The 23,025-nt window shown below is 44.2% G+C and overlaps 1 protein-coding gene across 4 annotated transcripts; it reads right to left on the bottom strand.

Annotated features, from left to right (window-relative positions):
- Positions 1-95: 95 nt before the first annotated feature.
- LOC135388699 (longitudinals lacking protein, isoforms H/M/V-like) lies at positions 96-22,975 on the bottom strand. 4 transcript variants are annotated; one of them, XM_064618424.1, is made up of 8 exons: positions 22,937-22,975; positions 22,041-22,237; positions 20,828-21,045; positions 20,137-20,270; positions 17,605-17,876; positions 14,085-14,274; positions 7,939-8,110; positions 96-4,706 (listed from the first exon to the last, which is right to left on the bottom strand). In XM_064618424.1, exons 2-8 carry the CDS (start codon positions 22,209-22,211, stop codon positions 4,385-4,387), a joined length of 1,479 nt encoding a protein of 492 aa, XP_064474494.1. In that variant the 5' UTR covers positions 22,212-22,237; positions 22,937-22,975; the 3' UTR covers positions 96-4,384. The 4 variants fall into 4 exon arrangements, with proteins under 4 accessions (XP_064474494.1, XP_064474495.1, XP_064474493.1 ...); XM_064618425.1 differs by lacking the exon at positions 22,937-22,975 and adding an exon at positions 22,556-22,669 and having other exon boundaries at positions 7,990-8,110; XM_064618423.1 differs by lacking the exon at positions 22,937-22,975 and adding an exon at positions 22,556-22,669.
- Between the last annotated feature and the right edge of the window lie 50 nt (positions 22,976-23,025).

The raw sequence follows: 23,025 nt of genomic DNA on the forward strand, positions 1-23,025 counted from the left end.
TTTTCATACATTCTTCCTTTTTATTTCTTTAAATATTGTGCAGTGGTCCTTACTCATCACTAGAAAAGATACTTCCATTCAAATGCCACAAAGCCTTAGCAAACATAGGTGCCTTTAATTACCACTTTAGAAAATGACATTGTGTATAGTATACTCATGTTGCACAGGGATTCTAATAACTACAACAGTGAAATGCCTTTTGTACCACAACACAAATGTGTTAATGCATAAAATATTGTACCCACTGCATTCCCTCACTTAGCAATTGAGGATGTTACGTGTACAATATTTTACATTTACATTTCCTGCAACTGAGCAGTTACATACAGCACACCTCTGCAATGCAATCTTAATCTCTAGAACAGTGGCATAGCCAGAAAAATATTTCAGGAGGGGTTCTCTGGGGACTTTACAAGGGGAGGGGGATTGCACCCTCGTTTCCCTCTCCCAAACGCACTACCAGAGGTACGGTTTTGGGGTTGCGGGTTCATCCCCCCCCCCACTGCTACGCCACTGCTCTAGGATCTATATTCTGTGAAACTCGAGAAAAACTAGAAGGACGTCAGTCGTGCCATCATTTGTTCCTCATGTCCTTGAACAGGATGTCCTTGAAAATCATAGGCTGGAGAACAACGACAAGGAGTCCTCCCACCAATAAGTTACACGTTATATGAAGCCTGCTGCAGTGCAAAATTTTTAGGACAGAGGAGACCAGAGACATCACCTATCCGTCTTTACTAACTGTCTCTATGAGTTCTTCGTCACCCTCTGCCATGTTGTGTATTTGAGCGCTCTACGACATAGTTCAATTCCTGACGTCACCCGAAAGTCCTGTCTTTGTTGTTCTTGCGTTGCACAGAATATAAAAACTTTGCACATATGAGGAGCTTCACTTGCTACTCTGACTACGTGTGCAAAATACAAAATACGTCTGCAAGCATCATATAACTTTATGCTTTACAATACAACACCCCTGATTTGGCTTGAAAGCTTAAATTATGGCAATAAAAGGTGCAGATAGTCACAAATAAAATCAAAATCCTGTGGCCATTATCTGTGACGGTCATTTCTGCCATTACAAATAGCTTTAGTTTGAGGGACTAGCATAATCACTAACAAGAGAACACATAAAAGCAATACAGGGGCAAGCAGGCAAGGCATGATAGCAACAATGTAACAGTGGAATCACGGTCAACAAGTAAAAATACTATTTGTTCGGAACTGCATTATTTGAGCTTTGTGCATAAGGTAATGCAATGCCTATCGACTCTCATAACTTGCTGTGCAAGCATTTTTATGACCCGACGGTATGTAAGACCTGTTGTTACATATTGCTAACATGCAATGCCCCAATGCACAGACTACTTCGATTTTGACTAGTGCTATGATAACCTCATAACAGCAATTTTTGGTTCTCATTCCACATGCAATATTCTCAATTTAAAACAATAGCAACATTCTGTCAACAGCAAGTGTTAAAATGTAAGTACAAATATGACCATGTATAAGGAAGTAAGATACAATGTTGTGTGAAGAACAATATGAAAGGTCGAAACATCAACAGTTTTCCAATAAGAGAAACAAACCTGGCGTGCTATGGGACCATGAGCAATGTGTATTCACTAGAGAAACAAAAAGTGCTTCTTTTACCAAAAAGTATATACTACTGTCAACCCCCGATTAGTGAACAGTGACAGTTTCCTCGAAAATTGTTAATAAAACGAGGGATTTATAAATCGAGGTATGAAATTGAGCACTAATGAAAGAAGAGACGGTCCTGATGACGTGATGTGGCAATTTTAGCCCATTTTTTATTCGTCTTCTTCAATTAATTTTTGAAAAAAAGTGTGTAAAACTACTCTGGTGCATTGACTCTCCAGTGTTGATTTTGCCCAGGAGAGAAGACAATAAGCTGACACTAGAGACATCATTCTTGTCGTCAAGATCCCATATGGCCTTCCGTTTCCGAGTCTGTCTTTAAAGTGGCAACGCGCTCAGGACGAAAAGCCCAATCTGACCTTGTTCTGACACTTCTGGGGCCACTGTATAAAACCTCCATAGTCATTGGGTGCGTTAAGTAGGCACCCCGGGGCGTGGGTGTTTCAGGCTGATGTATTGTGTAAAGAAAGGGACCTATGGCGTAGGTTGCTTATGGAGTCATTGGAGATAGCTACAAGTGGCAGTTGCGTTAGCAAGCCATCCTTTGTGCCCATTCATCCTCTCCGGAGATTTTTGTGTATATAAGCGTGGTGTACCATTAAAATTTGTTGCTGTGTCTGAGAATTTGTTGTCCGTTATTTATCCCATCTCGAGTCTCCTCCTCGTCCACTCACATTTCCCAGCACCGCTCGTGTACCCAGGAATGTGAGACTCCGAGCCACTTTTTGCGCCCCCATTTCATTTGGGTACACAAAAGCAGACGACAAGCACCCCGGTGCTCGAGATTTTCCGTGACGTACTTCCTGTTGAGCGGCGGCGGGACGACCTTTGAAGTGTGGGCTCAGAAGCAAAATACAAATTTTCTATGTTACCCAATGCTCCGATTTCAGTAAACTGTAATATTTTTATAACTGTTATCATGTTTCTTTTATTAGTGGACAACCTCCACACGGATAACTGCGGTTATTCGCGGGATATGTGGTGCTTTAATGCGGACGCCTTCACGCCGTGCGGTCATCTTCGCAGTAAATAGCTCCTATGGTGTCTGTTACAAATTCCCATCTTTTTCATTTCATTCGCTGTTACAAGGGAAGGTCTTCGCAACCGCCGTCGTCTCTTCCAATGTTGCTATGGATTCAAACTAAGCCAACGTGTCCTCCGTCTGTGCACTGCATGAGCAGACGACAAGAAGCGGCACCAGCGAGCAAGCCGTGTGGCGCTCCAAAGTTGCTTTTCGCTGCTCAGTGGCCGTGCTCAGAGTGTCTCCTACTCCCGATTTGAGTGCGCCAAAAGAGGGGAGCCTACTTAATGCACCCACTGACCCTTCACTTGCCGAATTGGTCATCCTCCCTACAGTCTCGACCCGAGATAATGTTGGACCTCCTGTGACCTCCATTGACTCTTCTGCGCTATTGATGTGAGCGACCAGAGTTGTCCTGTTCATAAACCGAGGTAAAAAATTGTAAGTTTCCTGTGTCCAGTGTGTTCACCTTTCGGATATCGAGGGTTCATAAACCGAGGGACAAACACATGGGGAAGTGTTTCGTTCAGCGACGAACCGTTCGTAAAGCGAGGGATTTCACAAATAGAGGGTTGACCGTGTACTATTATACAGATAAAAAATGTTTACAGTAGCACTTTGAAATAGTGTCAAATATAGCAATGCAAACAAACACGGACTGTCCTGCTGAGGAAAAAAAAAAGAAAAAGAGGAGGTTTGTGCAAGAGAAAACTGGTCTTGCCCGTCAGAAAGGAGACCTAAATCGACAGGTCCTATTGAATTCCCTGTCTGCAATGTAACACAGCTGTTCCAATAGCACACTCTGTTTAACTCTCTTATTAGGAAAACTAGAAGCACGACCTACTACTATAGATAGAAGCCTGGGTGTGCAGCAATCTTCTAGAGGACAACCACGTCAAAGGTTTGTGGCCACTACTCCGCATCATCCGGAGCAGAAATGACATGTACATCATCATCAACATGACTACAGTCGTTTGTCGACTGCGTGGTGTGTCTGTGGTCAGTCTTCTTCGTTGTCAGCCTTGCTGCGGTTGCGGCAAATCATGTGATAGCAAATAGTGCAAGCTAGCGCCATGTCCTCCACCTGGTGGCGAACGATGGAACTCCTGCCGTGGTACTGGGAGGTTTTGTATGCCCAGGTCTCTATCCGTAGAAGTAGGTCGTGACTATAAGATGGTAAGAATACGGTCTACCTACCAATGAAGAAAGATATCTGTATAGCAAGTGACAAAAAGTGACATGATGGAGACGAAAAAAAAAAAAAAACAGCATTACCACGAATGCAAGTATTGTGCTACTTCGTGTAACACTGGTAGCTTGAAAAACAGAAAACAATGGTAGTGTGATGCAACGTGATGTCATTTCCAGTAATTTGTTGGTGCTCACCCACCCCATACTGCTACGACACAATACTATCTCAAAATTTCTAGACATCTGGTATTGGACCGGGCACACTATAAAAAATACATTTGGCACAGTACAAGGAACTTGCATTTCATAATGGCAATTACAGGTACGTGTAATTTAAATTAATTAAACTCTGATAAAAGTGATACTACGAAAAGCTCCCACCGCTCTGCTGACTTTGTGTCTTTTCTGTGATGCATCCAAACAGAAACAGAAGCGACAGAAAATGGATGAAAGGATTTGAAGTTTCAGATTGTGTACATGCGATGGAGATACATATAGGTACGCCATGTGTAATTATGTGCGATAAACCACAATAAGTACGGGCACAAAGCAAAAAAAGTTTGCGGGTACCTGCATGTGTCCAACATTTAAAATGGCCTGACACGTTGTCATGCACTTGCTGCAGCATCGAGTGACTAGAATATAAAATAATGCCACTGGTAAAATGTTCCTTTGCTTCGACTGCTGGACGTGCATCAGCTGACAAGTTTCACAATCAGCAGTGAACGTCAGTAGACTCGACACAAATGGCACCTGAACTGCAGCCTCCACTGATGAATGCCAGATGTTGCAGTAGCAATGACCGGAGAACAAAAAAGGAACCCATTCCAACGCACTGAAATGTTAACAGCGATACTAGAATGCAAATAATGAAGTGACAAGCTATTGTTGGACCAGTCGTGCTCTACGCTTACCCTTCCTTAGAGGGGCACTAAAATGCAAAAACAACTTGCTCTCAAATGAAAGTCCGTGTCTCAGTTAGTATGATGCAAGCGAAATGAGTTCACACAGTGCTACCGTTTAGAAGAAAAACGCACTGAAAACAGAGCAGTCTTTGGCGGCAACGAATGGGATCCCCGGGAGGTAAAGAGTGGCGGCATCCAATGAGAGAGCAGGAGAAGCACGCGCATAGCTATCGTGGCCGTGTAGATCTGGAACGGGGCTCGATAGTAGTGTTCCGTATATGCGCGGCATGATGTGCGCTACTGCACTTTTGTTACACTGACAACATTTATCTTCACGTCCTTCGGACAACGACGTCGGTCCGCTTCGCTACACACACTACGTTTTTCACAGGGAGTGCTTCATGGCATGGCACGTGCGTGCACACACAGCATGGGCTAAAAACACTGACGCACGAGCTGAAACCGTGTTCACTGCTTAGCGCCGAAGCAAGAAAGAGCCCGGTATGATTTCGATTGTAGCTCCCTAATGGTATCAAAGTTTTGAATTATGATAACAAGTACGAAATTAACAACGGCGTGTAACATAATTTGAAGCGAACTTGTATTTGCATTTTAGTGCCCCTTTAAAAGACCTTCAACTGCTCGGAAGCATGACTTACGTGCTAGAAACTGTGCCGTTTCCTTAAGGGACGGTCGCATCTGTTCCATGACCTACTAGCGAGCATGTCATATAGACCCCTTCCCAGCGCCACATATGGAGGCTAGCAGTGGCGCTACTGATTGGCCCGGTTATGGTTTCGTCAATTTCTACAATACTTTGCACTTTATCCTACCTTAGTATTTTTGTACAAGCGGTGGATGTCCCACGAGAGGTGCTTCTTTCTAAAGTTGATTATCATCATCATTCTACGCGTTTTCATAGGAGCTATTGTTGTCGTCTGCTGCAGTAGTCGTACGTCCGCTTCCACGCGCTTGAAATTCAAATTTGCATTCTCCAATCATGATTAACATCACGCGAGCCGATAAGTAGCGCCCCTAGCGGAACGTGCGGACTGGCTCCTCATAGGGGTTGCAGATTATGACATGGTCATTATAATCTAGTATGTCGTAATCTGTTCCAGCGGATTTCGAAACTATTGTGGCATTTTATTCCTCACGGACAACTGACCACAGTACCGAAAATCGCACGCGAAAATAGCGGCGTAGTTTGGCTGTTATTCAATGGAATACATGACAAGAGCAGACATCAGACACTGAGAGCGTGCCAGAATTCCTTCTCTGGGAAAAGAGAGAAAATGTCACTCCCTAAGAACCAATGGGGACACATCCTTGAGAAAAGGAATGCCACGGACTATCCTTGCATTTGCTGACCAAGAGCGAGGGAGGCTCCGCCTCCTGCATGTCGGCCAATAGCAGGACACAGAGGGCAGGCACCTCTGCTCTCGCCTAAGAGATGGCGCAACGTTACGGTTTTGTGCGTGTCGCAAGGCTTCTGTCATGGCGCACCAATCTAACCAACTGCTTCGTCATCCGTTAACCAGCAGCTGCCGCTGCCGCCCATTAACTGGCGTACACGCAACTCCCACTTGGCCTCGTTCCCATGTTGACTCCTGTCTAAGCCCCAAGCCTCATTGAGCCATTGGTTAGATTGGTGCATCATGGCAGAAGCCTTGCGACACGCACAAAACCGTAACGTTGCGCCATCTCTTGGGTAAGAGCAGAGGCTTGGGAAGTGCCTGTCCTCCGCATCGTCATATTGGCCGGCATTCAGGAGGCGGAGCCTCCCTCGCTCTTGGTCAGCAAACGCAAGGACAGTCGTGATGCCACGCTGCCGGAGCCTCTGGAGTTGCTTAAACAGCACTGATCTTTAAAATTTGTTATTTAATATCTATGCACTTTTGGAACAAAAAAAAATTAGCCAAGTAGATTGTCAAACGATGCCGAACATAGTGGTAGTTACATTTATGGTTCCCGGATGCAACCGTCCCTTTAGCAAAAACTGCTCTTTCTGCTTCCTATTTTCATCATATACTAATCGTTTTCACTAATAATAATCATACGTCCAAATGACTAGTGATTGGGATGAGCAAGGAACTTGCATTTCCACATTCCTAATGCTAATCTGCGAGCCAGTCTGGAGGCTACATTCGTGCAGGCCAGCTCATCATATCAAATGTCTCGTGGCCAGCTCACCGCTTGTAGTGTCTTTCTTGTACGCAAACAATAACGTGACATTAGAGGTTCTAATCAATTTCATGCAACTATTTTTAACTGGCTAGTAGAGATCCTATTGAGGTATTGCTCTGTACTACAAACCTACTTTATCGTTGCTTGCTTCAAAACTTGCTTTTCGCACTTGTTTATCTGTTGTTGTTGTTGTTCTTGTTTTTTCGCTCGTGCGTGTACAGTTTGAGGAGTCACACATAGAAACAGGGTGCCTCAGAACAGGAACCACATACGAGACACGAGGCGATGTGTGGTTTTGTTGGCTGTAGCTGGCACGAGACACCTGTTTTGCCATTTGTCACTTCATTACCGCTTGACACAGAGTTAATCTTGGTCAGCTGACTTGCATCACATTGGGAGGCAGCATGAGTTGGTGTAAAATGTTAGTGTATGTGAATGTAGTCATATCTCAACGGGATTCATCTTGAAAACTGTAAAATTGTAAAGTTCTCTGCACGGAGGCGCGGTGCTATGCAACGTTTAACTTATGTAAGGAGCAGGAACGTATCCGACAGCTGCCCAAGAAATGCATATTTCAATTCTGAATAATTTTCTCTGTCACAACTAACCGAAACATCTTTACAGTAATCGTCTGCACAAAAAGTAATATTCCTTGCAAGGTGCGTCAACTTAGCCAGCGCACACCTGCTGCCACTTTTGGCTTCCAGAATTATGATGCAGAGCCTGTCGACATTGTTCTGAAGGAGCACCATGGCTTTTCGTTTGACTATGATACCTAAAACAGTCGTTGTTCTAACTTCTCAGTGCTAAAACCTGTGATGCATGAACCTCAAACGACGCACAGCTAACTGCCACAATGATATTTTTGGTGCATTACGTGGTTGTGGGAGATGTCACAGAAAAAAAAAAGGAGGAGGAAATGATGATATTGAATCGTGCATTTTGTTATAAGACGTCAGCTAAGTCTTAGGTGACCTGAAAGAGTTCTGAAGTCGATAGAGCAACGTCGTCTTGGGTATGCCAAACCTGCGAGCCGCGGTCGTCATGGGAACCCCTTCAGAAAATACTGCGTTGAGCGCCTTCTGCATCTGGTCTTCCGTCCAGCCAGAATTACGGCCACCTCGTGCAGGAAACAGCGGTTGAGTACCTTGAAATCAATGGTAAGAAATAATTACCGGCAGAACATGCACCCGTTCCACCTCATTATGCAAGTGAACAAGGTTGCGTGTGGAAGTCAAAGTGCAACCACATCCTCAGGCATAAAGGTCTCCGTTAACTTCTCTTTGCTATTTTGTGACACCCTGAATAGACAAGGCCACAACCTATTCGACTACAGTGGCCATGTCATTTGCACACCTCCCCAGTGCCATAATGTGAAGGCTAGTGGCGGTGCTAATCATTGGCCCATTTACTGCATATTCAATTGCTGTAATACGCTTACATTCAGAAGTTTCTCGAAGCAGTGCATGTACAATGCGGTATGTGTCCTTGGAAAAGTTATAATTAGGGCTGTGCGAATAGTAAAAATGACGAATACGAATATAGTCGTGCCTCATTAATATGGACCCCGTTAATGTGGACCCCATTAATGTGGACCCCGTTAATATGGACAACTCGCACTATGGATGGTTTTTGTGATGACCAAACTTTTTCAATGCATTTTCGTCTCGTTAAGATGGAAACTCACTTTTCAGACAATGGACAGTCCAGCAAGGTAACATACCATATGTAGTCCACGTATTTTCATCTCATTATTACGTACGATACCAGTATGGAGGGCAAGCCTCTCCCCACATTCTACAGGAGAACTTTTTAAAGTAGGACATTCCGTTGCACAAATGGAGCTATGCCCTCTTCTTCACAGCCGCCCACAAGAACTATAAGGGGAAAGGGGGTTATTTGTGGACATGAAGAGTCTGGGAAATCCTCTGCGACGTTCATGACTGTTTCACGGATGAATGACCCTCGTGCAAGGAGTTGGGCCTCTAGTTAAACATAGTGCAGTCACTTGCAGCTTACGAGAACAGAGGCGGTACAGTCGTCGTGGCAAGTTGTCAGGCTCTGGCCTCGACGACTTGAGCAATGATGCCAAGCCAATGGTCATGTCTTTGATGCCTCAAGCGGGACTACGGCTCTTCAATTCTTTACTCAACGGCTCAATTCTTGGCTCAACGGTTCTCCAATTCTTTGAGGACAATGGTGATGAGCAGTAAGATCTACGTGTTGCCGATGTTTTGCCAAGCTTAAATCGATGTGCAGCCAAGTGTACCCACAAGCAGCTACTAATTCGCGAGTTTTTTTCAATAAAACTTCGTCACAGTGTTTGTTATTTCCTTGGTATTCGATAATATGGAAGATTCGCTTTATGGCCGATTTTGGTCGGGGATGAAAGTGTCCATAGTAACAAGGCACGGCTGTATTGCAAATATTTGACTTCAAATATTGAATCGAATAGTGACTTCCAAATAGCCCTGTTTACTGCAATGTGCACCTGAAGCACATACAGTCACATTTTGATAATCACGGAGATGTGTAGTGACATCAACTATGAAAGGATCAGGAATAAAGGTTGCCACTCCCACAAGACAATTAACACTGGTACAGATTCAGTTGTACCCCACTAGTGGCTTACACCCGAAACTTCACACCGGGGCACACTGTGGTCACTGGGGTACACCCGTAGATGAGTTCACTGTAAAGTTTCTCGAGGACAGGCAGTGTATATGAGGCAGTGCGACAGTCCCAGAGTCAGGCTTTTCACATTGTGGACCGACTCTAAGTCATGTGCCAGATGCTCAACAGCAACATCTTGTGCTCGATGGTGGATATGAGTGTAGCAGGTCACAGAAAAAGCTAGTCCCGTCAGCTATGCATACTCAGTACTATCATTCCAGCTATCTTTCGCGTCAAGGCTGCTCCTCTCTCAAGTGACAGCGGTTGCTTTAGCTTTATGACAAATGCCACGGCTGGGACACCTCCCGGTGTATGCACAAATACCGCTTTCAAGAAACTCGCTCGGGAAACTGGGTGTATGTAGTCCAATATGGTCGTGCAGCGCAGTGCTCTGCTGACACTTGGAGAATTTGCTGGCAAGCATTGCCGCCGTCACCGGCGATATGCACATAGTGAGTGGTCCCCCATGTGCGGCGCGCAGTCTGGGTGTTTACACGCTGCGTAACCAACACCACCTAGATAGACAGGGCCTGCTTACTCGTCGCCATGACGTAACAATTAAGAGTCAGCCAATGAGGATCGTGTTTTCAACAGCCGTAGCCAATCACGAACGTGCTTTCAGCGGTCCTGGCGATGAAGACGAACCACCATTGACTGCGAGCTGTGAACGCCCCTGCATACTAAATAGAAAAACTTGGAAATAAAGCACAAAACGGTCCCAATCTTTCTCAAAAATTACTTTCTGGAAAGTGTCTTTTCACTGCTTGTCTAAATATTTAGGTCTGCAGGTTCCAGGTGAGCTGCAGTTGCGTGTTCTTGAATTCGCATAACGGTGAATCGGAGTGGCAGACGAATTCTGACTTTATATGTCCACGTAGCATAGGGAAAGGAGGCAATAAGCATGCTTTCTGTATCTAGGTGGCGTTGGTGTAATGCACATGCAGCCTTCGGCATTCATGTCATTGGACTATCCTGACACTGATTCCTTGCTCAGGTGCAGCATCCGAATATCTCAATCAGACGAGGAGAGGCGGCTTATGCGAGCACAACAAGAATGGCGAATTGAATCTTTCGAATCCACCAATCACGTTTGTTTGTTGCTTTTTAAAATGAGTGCCTGCGGAGTCCGCCGAAAGCCTGATTGGCCGGCGGATGTTTTCTTGTTTGTTTGTTTACGTTCCTCTGGAATGAAAGAGTTCAGGCAGGAACCCTTGCATTACAAGTTTCAAAGTAGCGCGGCTTTGCTTTTGATTGTTTCTTAGTTTTATGGAAACAGCTCAGAATCGAGAATTTATGCATTTCCTATAGTCAATGAACAACGTGTTAAATAGATTACATTTAAGAAGTAGCATATGGGCATGTTTTATCCTCAAAGTGAACTATTATTTCATTTGTTTTTCGTTAAACGGTAGAAGTGTTTTTTCCTCTGGTTTTTTTAAACACTTGTTTTTAAAGGAAGGATTCGAAAGATTCGTGGATTCGCAGAACCTTCCTTGGATTCCGATTCAGATTCAGAAAATTTTGGATTCGTCCCATCTCGAATAAAATCGCATAATCGGATCGAATACGAGAACTGGAAATATTCGATTCGTATTCGAAATGTCGAATATTGGCACGACCCTAGTGATTTCATAATCATCATCATTCTACACACCTTGACGGCACAGTGCAACCCCGTAAATTCGAAATCTCTTAACTTGAACTTCCGGATAATTCAAACTGACGCTCGGGTCCCATTAAAGTTGTGTACTTGAATTGGGAAGTGGGAGGATGCCTGGTGATTCCAACACATGAACGTGCACAATAGTTTATTCAAACGAGATACGCACCGGTCAGGAATCACCCGGTTGTGCGCCAGCCAGCATGCTGCTGTCGTGTCGACTACCAGTTTACTTATTAAAGGGACCATGAAAGGATATTTGACAAGCCCACAATCATTTTTAATTAGTTCCCCTGTACTAGAGCATTCACTCTGTGAAATATGAAGTTGAAAATCGTACAAATAGCGAAAATATTCTATATTTACCACAGGCGTGAACGGCAGCTGCTACTGCCCACCTCAGAGGCGAACTGGCCGTGACATCATACACAGAACATGTTGCCGATTCGCGGATGGGCTTTTGCGAGCAAAGTGCAAAATTTTCAAACAAGCTTGCATACTTCATCATGAAATATGTTTTAATTTGACTCGGAGACAAGAATGTAACTAACCGTTGATACAGAATCCTACGAGAAAAGTGATATAGCCGTTGACTGTCAGCATGGTTACCGGAGCACGTTTTCCTGTTTGAACTTCTTCTTCGTCAGAACATACCTTTGTCGGTGACATTTTACGAGCTGCTGCGTACTGAACGATCCATAGACGCTGTATGTGTCGCATAACCTCTTCCTCAATTGCTGATAATTTGCCTTTCGCCATATTTCAAGTGATTTCGACGGGAGATATACGACGTCGTTGTTGTCCAAACTGAAACCATGCATCCACGTGGTCCGGCGGGGTGTGTCCTCCTCGTCGTTCACAGTTGGCTGAGAGGATTGGATGGCGATGACGTAAGCCCACTTCGAAGGCATATATCCAGCGGTCACACCCTGCTATTTTTGCCTGATAACTGCGCCCCCGTTGTACTGAATACGGTTAGAAGTCTATGTGTGTACGATAGTGATGGATCATGAGAACGGTTTCCTGCAGAGTACTTGGAATTCTCGAAAATCATTTCATGGTCCCTTTAAGTGTTAGAGGAGCAATGAGACACGTGACATTTAACATGACTCAAAACCCCATCTCATCTGTCAAGCTGTCCACGAGTCACGACGCAAAATATTTTCGCTCTGCGATGTATCATAGCTGCGCAACCAAATCCCCCCAAAACAGTTGGAGAAGGCAGCTGCAGATGGCCTACACGATATTCGTGCGACGTGGAAAACGTCCCGTGCCTTTTTTTTTCCTTCTCAGCTCACACTCGCTCTGTGGGTCAGGTGCTATCATCGTTCTTTCTCAGAAGCTCATTTTATTTGTTGCAAAACACTTTGCAGCAAAAAACATAAGGAATTTTCACTTTCGAGAGTACTTATTAATTCTAAGATGATTACTGATACAGGCAATACTTTTGCAAGAGGAAACGGGAGCAAGGAGTGAATCACCATAATGGCAATTCATTTAATGGAGCCTCTCTATTGTAAGGGCATAAAGACCCTTCCTGCTGACTACACAGAAAAAACAAAGAGGCGTAGATGGCAGCCGATATTTTCTTGAATTAGGTTGACAGGATTTACGTTTGCGATTGGGCAGAGATCGCAAACGATGTTGATAGAGTCGCAGCTGAAGAAACTAATGTAAGCGCGTATAAATAATTACCTTAAGCCCCCAAAATGTTTTGATGCTTGCCCGTAGATAAATATTTCGGAATACGAATGGGCCTCCTATATCTCCAGCATCATGTGACCGCAAACATGTCGGCACATCAAGCCCTCATGGAGATAGACCTCCCTTAATTTGAAGTCCACTCTCTTCCAACGGGATTGCAATGTAGCTGTACTGTTGCTGTCCATCTGCTACAGCACTCTGCCTTCTTCTGCCATGCAAAATTCAAAATTAAACCTTTCAATCATAATAAGTATCTCACTGTCCGATGCGTAGCGGGACAACGCTACAGCGAAACGGCAGTATGGCAGAAGTGCTGCTGGTAAGTGATGTATAAGATTACAAGACTACTGCTTTCAAAAGGGATATAAAAAGAATTCGTAAATGAGGTGATCTTAACACACTTTATGGTGTAAGCCCAGAAGATTTCTGACAGCGCATGGCATGCTGTCCTATTTAGGTACATATCCCAACGGGAGGTGTTCCAGATAGGTGTCCAACGTGTACTTTTACGTGCGATTTTCAAGGGGATGTTTTAAAACTGTCCCATATGGAGAATTATTCGAAACACCCAGGTTTGATATTATCAGGTTCTGCTGTATAATTAGGGCCTTGTGCTTCGGGTTATTTTAAGAAAGGGAGGGGGGAATCGGGTTTTATATCAGAAGCCATAAAACAGAGTAAATCCGGGTGATATCGAATGGAAAAGCTGATTTGGGGGCAAAACAAAAAGGAGCACTTTATCGCATTTTAGATGAACAGAAGAGGCGGAACAGCCGTGCTGAATGTCAGCGCTCTCCAGCTCCAGAGTGCTGTCCAGCGCCCATATTGGCGGCTGACTTGGCACCTTGCCAAGTTAGTTTTGGGGGGGTTTCGGGTTTTACCCGAAGTGACGATGATGCAAATTGGGAGGTAATCACGGGTTTTGCCAGACTTAACCCTAAACCCCAGGGCACCATGTATAATCTTTACCTTCAGCCAACTCTGTTCTTTCCTTTGGTATGCCTTCCTGTATAAAAGTGCTGCAATGCTTTTCTAATATCTACCTGCTACCCTTGCAAGAGTACAATATTGCCCTTTGGCATACCTTGGTTCGATGTGCTGTTAGAAGGGCTATCCGTGAAAGAGGGCAGCACGGGGGCCGACGAGTCACCGTCTGCTGTTGTCGACTGGGATTCTAACATTTTGGCAGTTGCAAGCAGACTTAGCTGCGAGGATGCTGGAAACAGCTTTTGATGGCTCTCTTCATTTAGTATGCCAGCTGCTGGATCTTGAGGCTGCAAAAAAGGCAAAGTGAAAACTGCTCTTTAGCCCGAGGAATACATTTGCTACGAATGCCAGGAACTTTGAATGCAGTCACACTTTGAGTGCAGGACGTGCTTGTTGAAGCTGTGTTCCAAATTGCCCAATTTCTGAAAACAGTGTAGACTCGTTTCCCTCACCATAGAGCGTGTTTGTTAAGCCTCGCTGTTGTTAAACAGTGTGAAGTATCGAAACTATCCACGGCTGTTTTGCGAGCGCGCAATTACAAGAACATAAATACCATAAAGTGGAACACTACAGGTCTCTTCGATTCGAGCTGCACCTCTGCCACTAATTTCAGGGGAGTGCCGACATGGAGTCATGGAGTCAGGGGATGTGGTGCAACAGTGTGCACCGCCGACTCAGACAAGTTCAGCACTAGTGCTGCACGGTCGCTTCCAAAACAAAGAAGCGAGTGCAGGTGCAGGCTGGTCATCTGCTGTCCCTGCCGTAAAAGGAACTAGTAAAAGAAAAAAATATAAAAAGAGAGAGCGCCATGCGGGTGTCAGCCCCATCTCATTAGCAATTCGAAACTATGCAAATCTATGGGCCTTTTCAAAAATGTGCACAATGATCACTGAGTGAGCCCATTTTCTACGCTGAGTACTTTAGTGCGATTGGTTGATATATAAGATTGCGTAAATCACACTCCTCTGTAAGGCCCTCGGTTTTCTGCTGCGGCAAATTCAAACTACCGCGGCACTGAATCCTAAATTCCGCTATTTTCCGCAGCAGTCAAAGGCGGCTTGAAACGGGAAGCACTTCATTTTCTTGGATAATGTGGGACCAAAAAATATTTTATAAAATTACATATTCAAAGCACTGCTGTGGTTCAGCATTACATACATAATATCTCATGTTCTCCTCTGGATATATCATTTTATACCTGCTGAAAGACCTTTCAGCAGAGTTTATAGGGACTTTATAGGAAGGAGTTTACAATACATGCCCAGGGGAAGTTACATCTTTTGTTACATATTTTTTGTTCCTGGGTTGTAGGCATTAGTTAAGAGTCTTAACTTTTTAAAGGCGACCTCCCAGATATCAAATCAAAATCCCTCACTGTCACTGCTAAACTGCACACCGGAGGGATGCCACCCCTTGTTCAGGCAAAGTATGCACAATGAACTTGGGCTAACATTAAACTACAATCTGTCTGTGTTTGTCCTGCAGCATGAACAATTTCGTAAAGCAGGATTTAATTTTGTAGAGCAGGCTTCACCTCATGCAGGGAAGCATCAGGTGAAGCCCACTTTCGGGAGGTGTCGTTCGTATTCGGCAAATAGTCGAATATCCGGAGACCCGAATATTGGGTATTAGATTCGCGAATGGAATACTTCGAGTGATTGATATTCGATTCAAATTCAAGAGCTCTAACACCCGCACACCCCTAAAAATAAGGGATTCCGTGAAATTCTGTGCCGAACGAAAGATTCCGCGTTTAATTCAGAATTCCACGAAATTTCGCGCAATTGCGGAAAACTTAGGGCCTTACTCCTGTGCCTTACACTACACTCACCAACAAAATAGATGCGCATGGCATCTACGGAGTACATTACAAACAAGAGAGGTACTGTTTTTCATTGCGCGCACGCAGGTCAGATTTTCAACTCACAAATTTGTTCTTTTGACACTTCGGAGCATTCCAGGATAGCAAAACAATATAAGCGGCGATAACAAGCACGAATAATATAGTTGCACAACCGCTCGCAAAAACAAGTACAGTAGGAGTAGGCCAACGCACATGGAAAGGAGGAATACCTCACCCTCTCCCCAGTCAGCGTTGCAGCCACTGCTGGCAGCCACCCGTGGCCAGGTGGGAGAAGACGGCGCAAAAATGGAGCATGAGTGGAATCACTGTGTGTGTGTGTGTCGTGCATCGTTCACTATTCTAGTTACTGAAATAACCCATGTTATAAGACCCATGTTTGTTATGGGTCTGTACCTGTAATCAGCGTTGGAGCTGCTGGATTCCAACAGCAACTAAGAGTCCGATGACATATCCATTCTACTTGCTGGTGCAAAAGAGAAGGAAGATCGCAGTCGTGTTCCTGCCTATGACGAGAACAGCAGATACTACGAACAGGAGTCCTTCTTGTTTTTCCTACTCGGTCCTTCATCGCTGTGTGCTTTTATGGGGGAAAATCATTCTTGGCCGCACCAAAGATTGCGCCTTTTTTCCAGAGCAGTAAAGACAAGCGTAATAATATGCTCCCGGTGCAGGCGAAAATTAAAATCATCTGTTCAGTTAGGCCACAAAATGTAACAGTTTTTTTGCTACCATGCGTTTATTGCGCTATGGCATTTATAGCGGCAATGCAACGTCACTGACTGGAACCTTCACTGACGCGAACATGCATCGTCTGCTCCAGGTGCACTCATACTGTACTTCCTATCCAGCAAGTGCAGGCCTACCATGAGCTCATGCAGAACTTGTGCTGCACCGTTACAAAACGAATACCGAAGTGCTGCACCGCCTGAACTAGTTCGTCAAGTGCATCCAAATCGAAGAGACCTTATAGTACTTAGGGCCTGACATTTTCGGGTTATATTTTCCAGCAAAATGGGGGTAAATATCGCGTTATATTTTGCCTCAATAATTCGGGTGTAATCGGGTTGAACTGCACCTGATTCACCCGAATTCTGGTTCAATCGGAGTTGATCAGGCGTAAATCTTTGGTTTACTCGGCATAATACACGACACACCAGTAGACACAGGGCTTCAATATTTAGTCCATGCATCTAAGAGGCAGCAGGGTCTCTGTTTTGACAGTTTGTATGAGCATATTTATGCATTTACAACACAGTTCCCAAAGTTCTGCGTTAGTTGTGATGAGTTCGGACTCCCCCGGTCCACCAGTTTTCGGGGAAATACGGGGTTAAACCCTGTTCTTTCTTATTTGAATCGGAAGGTAAATATCGGGCATAACCATAAAAAGGCAGGCCCTACTTGTACTCTGAGACAACATACGGGCCGCAGTCGCACCTCTGCCAGTGGATAACGTAGTCTGCGCACTGAGTGCGGGGCATAAGAGAAGACGGCAGACTCTAGGAAGACAGGGAAGCCAATTCACGTTTTGTTAACGTTAATATCTTACATGTTCCGCAACGTGATGAGCGTACAAGCAACAGTTTTAAGCATGCAGATGTGCTACGTTGCGACTCGGAGGCGTCATGCGTCCATCTAAGCCAATCACAGATGCCCTTAGATTTGTGGGCAAAGTTGACCCGTAGAAGTTAACTTACCCCAAGGTACAGTTAACTTTATGTCTGGTTGAAAAGAACTGTAATGAAAAATTAATTACAGATTCAGCTGCCAGGGCCTGCTCTATGAGCTTTGAAGGTTCAAACTCTGCCTCCATGTCTTGCGCCTTGAAGTCTTTGGCCGAAAGCAGAGTTTCCAGCACCGAAGAACGGGGCTTGGACTTGTTGAGGTTGCTTCCAGTGGTGAAGGTTGCCGACGGAGACCCAACGCTGACAGAGTTTAAGTGCAATGGGGAGACAGCCACGTCTGTACCGTTTGAATTTTCTCCATCCTGGTCGCACGTCTGTTCATCAGCAGAAGAATGGGCGTTTCCTGAAAGTGGTAATGCACCGTTGAACAAATCGCTGTCTTCTTCAACCGAACCAAACTGGTGCTAAAGTCACAGTCACAGTCATGAACGCGAGTATGGTCTGGCGAAGTATGCCCTGGTGAAGCGAAGGTCATGCTCGGGCCGGATTTAAGGATACAGTACTGCCTATGCAGTGCCCTAGGCTGAGACCCTAAGCATAGAAACAACACTGCCAACACTTTTTGCTCGCAAAGCATAGAAAAGAGTCTGATGTATGTGTGTATGTGTATGACTGTAGGATGACGGTGAACATGCTGGCTGCCCTGCCTGAACAACAATGCACTACAAACGTAATATGACCTAATATTAAGGGACGTCACAAAGATCCCGGCACCATAATAGAGTAAAAGCAAAATGTAATAAGCAGTATGGCATAGTGGACGGCAACTAATAACCATGCAGGTGTCCTACGGAGACACACGTCATCGGGCTGCTGACTGGGGGCCCTATTCTCGTCGAAGTAATCGATTACTTGATTACTTTCTCTCTAAGCTGCCACTGGTCGCCAAACAAACATGGCGTAAACAATAAGCGTGGAAAGTCACATGCTGCCAACCAATGCTCAAGTGCTTAAGCATACAATTGTGTTGTTGTAGCAGGGAACAGCACACAAACCACCTCATGATAACACTGTGGTGTGAAAAGCTGTGACTGCTCCAGAACTGGAACCATGCATTTTTAAAAAGAAATAATGCGGAACCTTGAAATTCACATTATTTAATCATGTCTGTGGTGTGCATTTGCAAAGATCTGCGACAGGTCTGCAAGGAGACAAGGTTGCTGACACAATGGTACGCTAATGATTTTACTAAACGTTTACTAGATGGCGCTTGCATCCTCGAATGGGATATAACCATCGATATCATCAATCTAACTAGAAATGTAATCGTTCGAATTGCACATTTATATGTGAATCATTAAATCTCTTCGTTGTAGTGAACGCTGCCACCATCTTGTCCATTGCTTCGATGCGCTAAGGTTTAATCACGCTTGTGGCGGTTGATCACTTTTCACCGTTCAAAGTAATTTCCCACGTGACAGCCAACATCAAAATGATGTTGCCAATGTTAATGAGCTCGCGCCTGGGATATTGAGAGGAAACGGAAAACCGCATTCCAAAACCATTCCTATTGGTCGAGCCACAGGCTGCTTCAGGTAGCCAAATCCAGGACAAATTATATTGCTCTTGTTGGTTTGTAACGATACTTCCTCACACAAAAACACAAAAAGTACATATACAGGAGTACCTCTCTGTAGTGAACCTGCATATAGTGGAGATATGGATATAGTGAAGTAAACCCATAGTCCGAATGTGCTGAAACCCCAGTTTTTAACTACTGATTACTTTTGACTACTACTAGACTGTTACTGACTATTACTTTGACTACTAGTTGACATGACACGTATGCATTTCGACAGGAATCAGTTCTAAATTTATATGGAGTGAACGCTGGCTTCAAGTCACTGATAGGAAACACTGAACTGCAGATGACTTTACAGGGCAACGGTTCAAAATTTTGAGGTTATCACGGTCAACAGGACACATCCAGCTAAAACACGAACATGACACAGACTGTACATACCCAACAACGTGAATACAACTGTACATTCGGGACACTTTTCTAGGAATTCGCATATTGATTCAAGGCCTCTTCCGACATATAGCGATTTGCTATATAGTGCTAGAATGGTATATATATTTTCGCAATATTTTCCTCCTCGCAGTGCTTCAAACCGCTAAAAATTAGCGCTTGCCGGAGTTGAGCTCGTGTCAACTCTTTGAGCGCTAATATTAGCACTACGTTCGTGTTGGCCAATGAGAAGGCCCTTCTGCGATGACGTCGCGGAAGTAATGGAGTTGTTTTGCTTTCGCATTTCACGGCATGGCGACCGAATTGGGACCGGCGAGTTTGTCATCGAAAATGTCTGGTAATTTTTCTCCTTCTTCTTCTTTATAACAGGTTCCGTCAGTCGATCGAACTTGTTCGTCCGCATGCTGTCGAACTCCAGAGGCGCCATGATGGGAGAGACCGGAAACGGCCACCGAACTTCCGCTAAATTATAGCACTAGCGCCGCTTTGCTAGTGTTGACTGTCCGGTAGTAGTGAGTGCTATTTTGTAGCGCTATATTAGCGTGCAGCCATATGTCGGAACAGGCCTTTAATCTCGAGAGTGGCAAATTAACGGCCAAGATCACAACAACTGCATGGAAAAAGTGCATACCCTGATCACTTCTTGCCCCCCGTGGAGAGACATGACGCGGCTTCACTCGTTTACGTTTGCTCGTTGGAGGAGACTTGGCGGATCTTTTACTACCAGTACTGGAAGACTCTGTGGGTATGCATGGCACATCGACGCTGGAAATTAGAAGATTATTACACAAAATGGAACTAGTGCTCTGTGTTCAGCATTTCGTTTACGCACAAACAGGCGGCAATCCTCATAGATTATTTATATTGACAAGCCCTACTTGTGTCACTGTACTGCGCTAAAACAGATTTGTGCTGAAAGTAGGGTTAATAACAAAACAAAAACCACACACACAAAAAAGATTAGGAACGACAAGAAAAACACAAAGGCCTCAGCATCTGAAATATTTATTTTAAGGACAACAAATTTAAGCAGAATGGGGTACGCTAAAGCAAGCATGTCTAGGGACTGCGCATCCTGGCGCCATAGCGTATACTGCACTGTCGGTTCGCTGGACCTTCTACTTTTCTAAGCTTTGCTGTAGCTTCTGACTTAAGTCAGTCGGGAACACTATTTTAAGTTCTGTCCGAGTTTCAAGCTGAAGAAATGGTATTGAGAGCATTATAAAATTATGGTTTGAGAACCATAAGTTTTGTATAGATGCTATGCCTATACAGAAGCAGTTGAGTGTTAGATGAACCTCTTAGGATATCAATGGCCGTACCTTTGCATTTCTTCAGAGAGTTCTGGTGTGTCACCGGTTAGGTCTGTCAGACCCTTCACCTGTAGCGCTTCTGCAGCTTTCAGAAGAGACGAAAGGTGCTCGCGAGATACGTTCACTTCTCCATGATACATGAAGTCCACAATAGCTCTCAGCTCAGCATACTTAAAATCTTTCAGGATCACGATGGGGTGCTGACACTTATTTTCTACAAACAGGCCCTGCAAAGAGAGAATATCAGTGAGCATACACTCATGTGGCCTCCTGTTACGTTAACAAAATGGTCATTGAATACGGCAAAAACTGCCTTTATTGCCTGCAATATATCATCAAATTGTTATCAAATCGCTCAAGTGTCATTTTCCCTTGCTTCGATCACACTAACAAGGTCACTCGGTTCTCTTGTATTACAAATGCATTCTCTAAAGCATTTTTTTGCACCACTACCATTGAGTGGAACAACCTCCAGTCATCAATCGCAACCATTGACTACCATGCAGTTTTCCACAGCTCCTTTTCTCGCCTTCTTCATCCATAGTAACAGTGTTAGTTTTGTTGTGCTGCTGAGTTGTCGCTTTGTTTCCTTGCTTCTCTTGTTCTTATCTTGTTATACCAAGATGTTGTTGTGCTTTAATTTTATATTTCTTTGTGTCTTTACCTTGTCAATGTACCATGCCATGCTGTTCCCACCCACATGTAATGTCCTCTGGACCCTTGGGGTTTTTTGAAATAAATAAATGTTTACAACCGTACTGTCATCAGAATATTTTTTAATGCCATAGTCGTCTAAGCATCTGTGCTTTGATACGATAAAAACACAATATCCTACAAACTGTGCTGAAAACCCGTGCCTTGACAAGATTACATCCCCAGAACCATTTAGAGCTACGCCAATAATACAAAATCCCTCAGTTAAGGATGCAGTGCTATAAAATTTACACCCGAGTGAATGATCTTTTTAAAACCGAAGTGAATATGTAAGTAACCAAAGCAAAGTTAAACTTAAAATTATTCACGTAAATTTGCATATATTAAAATAAGTCATGATTCTTTGAGCTATATTTCCAACCAGTTTCATCAGAAATGTGTTAGTGCATAAAACATCATTAGTACGCGAAGGAAACAAAAACAAATTCACTGCCACTGCGCCAAATGCGTCAAAGAGCGACACAACCAAACAGAAAGCATGAGGTTACTGTTCTTATCTCTGACCTACCTGAAAAAATGGGCTACAAGCCGACAACACGGCCTTGTGCGCTTTCAGGGTGAGGCCTTCGCAAGCTAGTGTAACATCAGTAAACGATTCACTGAACAGAAGTTGGTCCAATGCACTCAGGAGGTTGTTGTAGTGGCTTTTCCACTTCAAACAGAACTGTTGGGACCCCATAGAGAATCCGTGCGAGATAAAAATAACTGCAAGAGAGGTACAACGTTGAGTCTTTCTGGATTTAAAATGCAGAAGAGACACCACAGAGCAATTCCAGACTAAAACAAAAACAAAATCACTTCAAGTAGCCAGGCGAAAGATAAGAGCATTCAATGCGCTGTGCGTGGTTCTCGTGAGCATAGTTGGCATAGCCCAGAAAGCAAAGTAAACCGCAATGTTTACGTGCTGGTTTAGCGCGTTGATCGCTCAATCATGCAACCAACGATTACATCTAGTCATATTTAGGCGACAAGTTTGGGATGATTTTTAGAAATGAGACATCGTTGGCATAAAAGGTCACTTACCTCGCGATAAAATAGCTTGTTTACAAACGAAATAATCGCTAGTTCATACTTCGACCCTCGCTCCAAAGGTGCTGAGGATAAATGCTTGCGCGCATCCGCGCAGTAGAGTAGGACCACGGCTAATCACAGCAGTTTAGTTTATTGGCCACAATCAAATATGTGACAAGGTCAACGCCTTCTCGGCTACGCTTGAAAATGTAGAGCAGTGGTAAATTTTGTTTGAACAAGCGCCTATATTCTACTACTATTCACAAAAACTACAAAAAATTGATTTTTGTAACACAGGGAATTTTCAATTACGTAAAAAGGCGTCCATAAATCTTCAATTACGAACATTAGAACATGTTGTATTTATGCGCTGCAAAACAAGGGGAAAAATACCTTGAACACGAGAGCTAGCCCACCATACGAGAGCCACTGGTGTGGCCAGACCACATGATTGTTGCCTGCTTCTCACGGCTGGTGAGACG

This window comes from Ornithodoros turicata, chromosome 3 (genome assembly GCF_037126465.1).
Source record: "Ornithodoros turicata isolate Travis chromosome 3, ASM3712646v1, whole genome shotgun sequence".
Taxonomy (NCBI): domain Eukaryota; kingdom Metazoa; phylum Arthropoda; class Arachnida; order Ixodida; family Argasidae; genus Ornithodoros; species Ornithodoros turicata.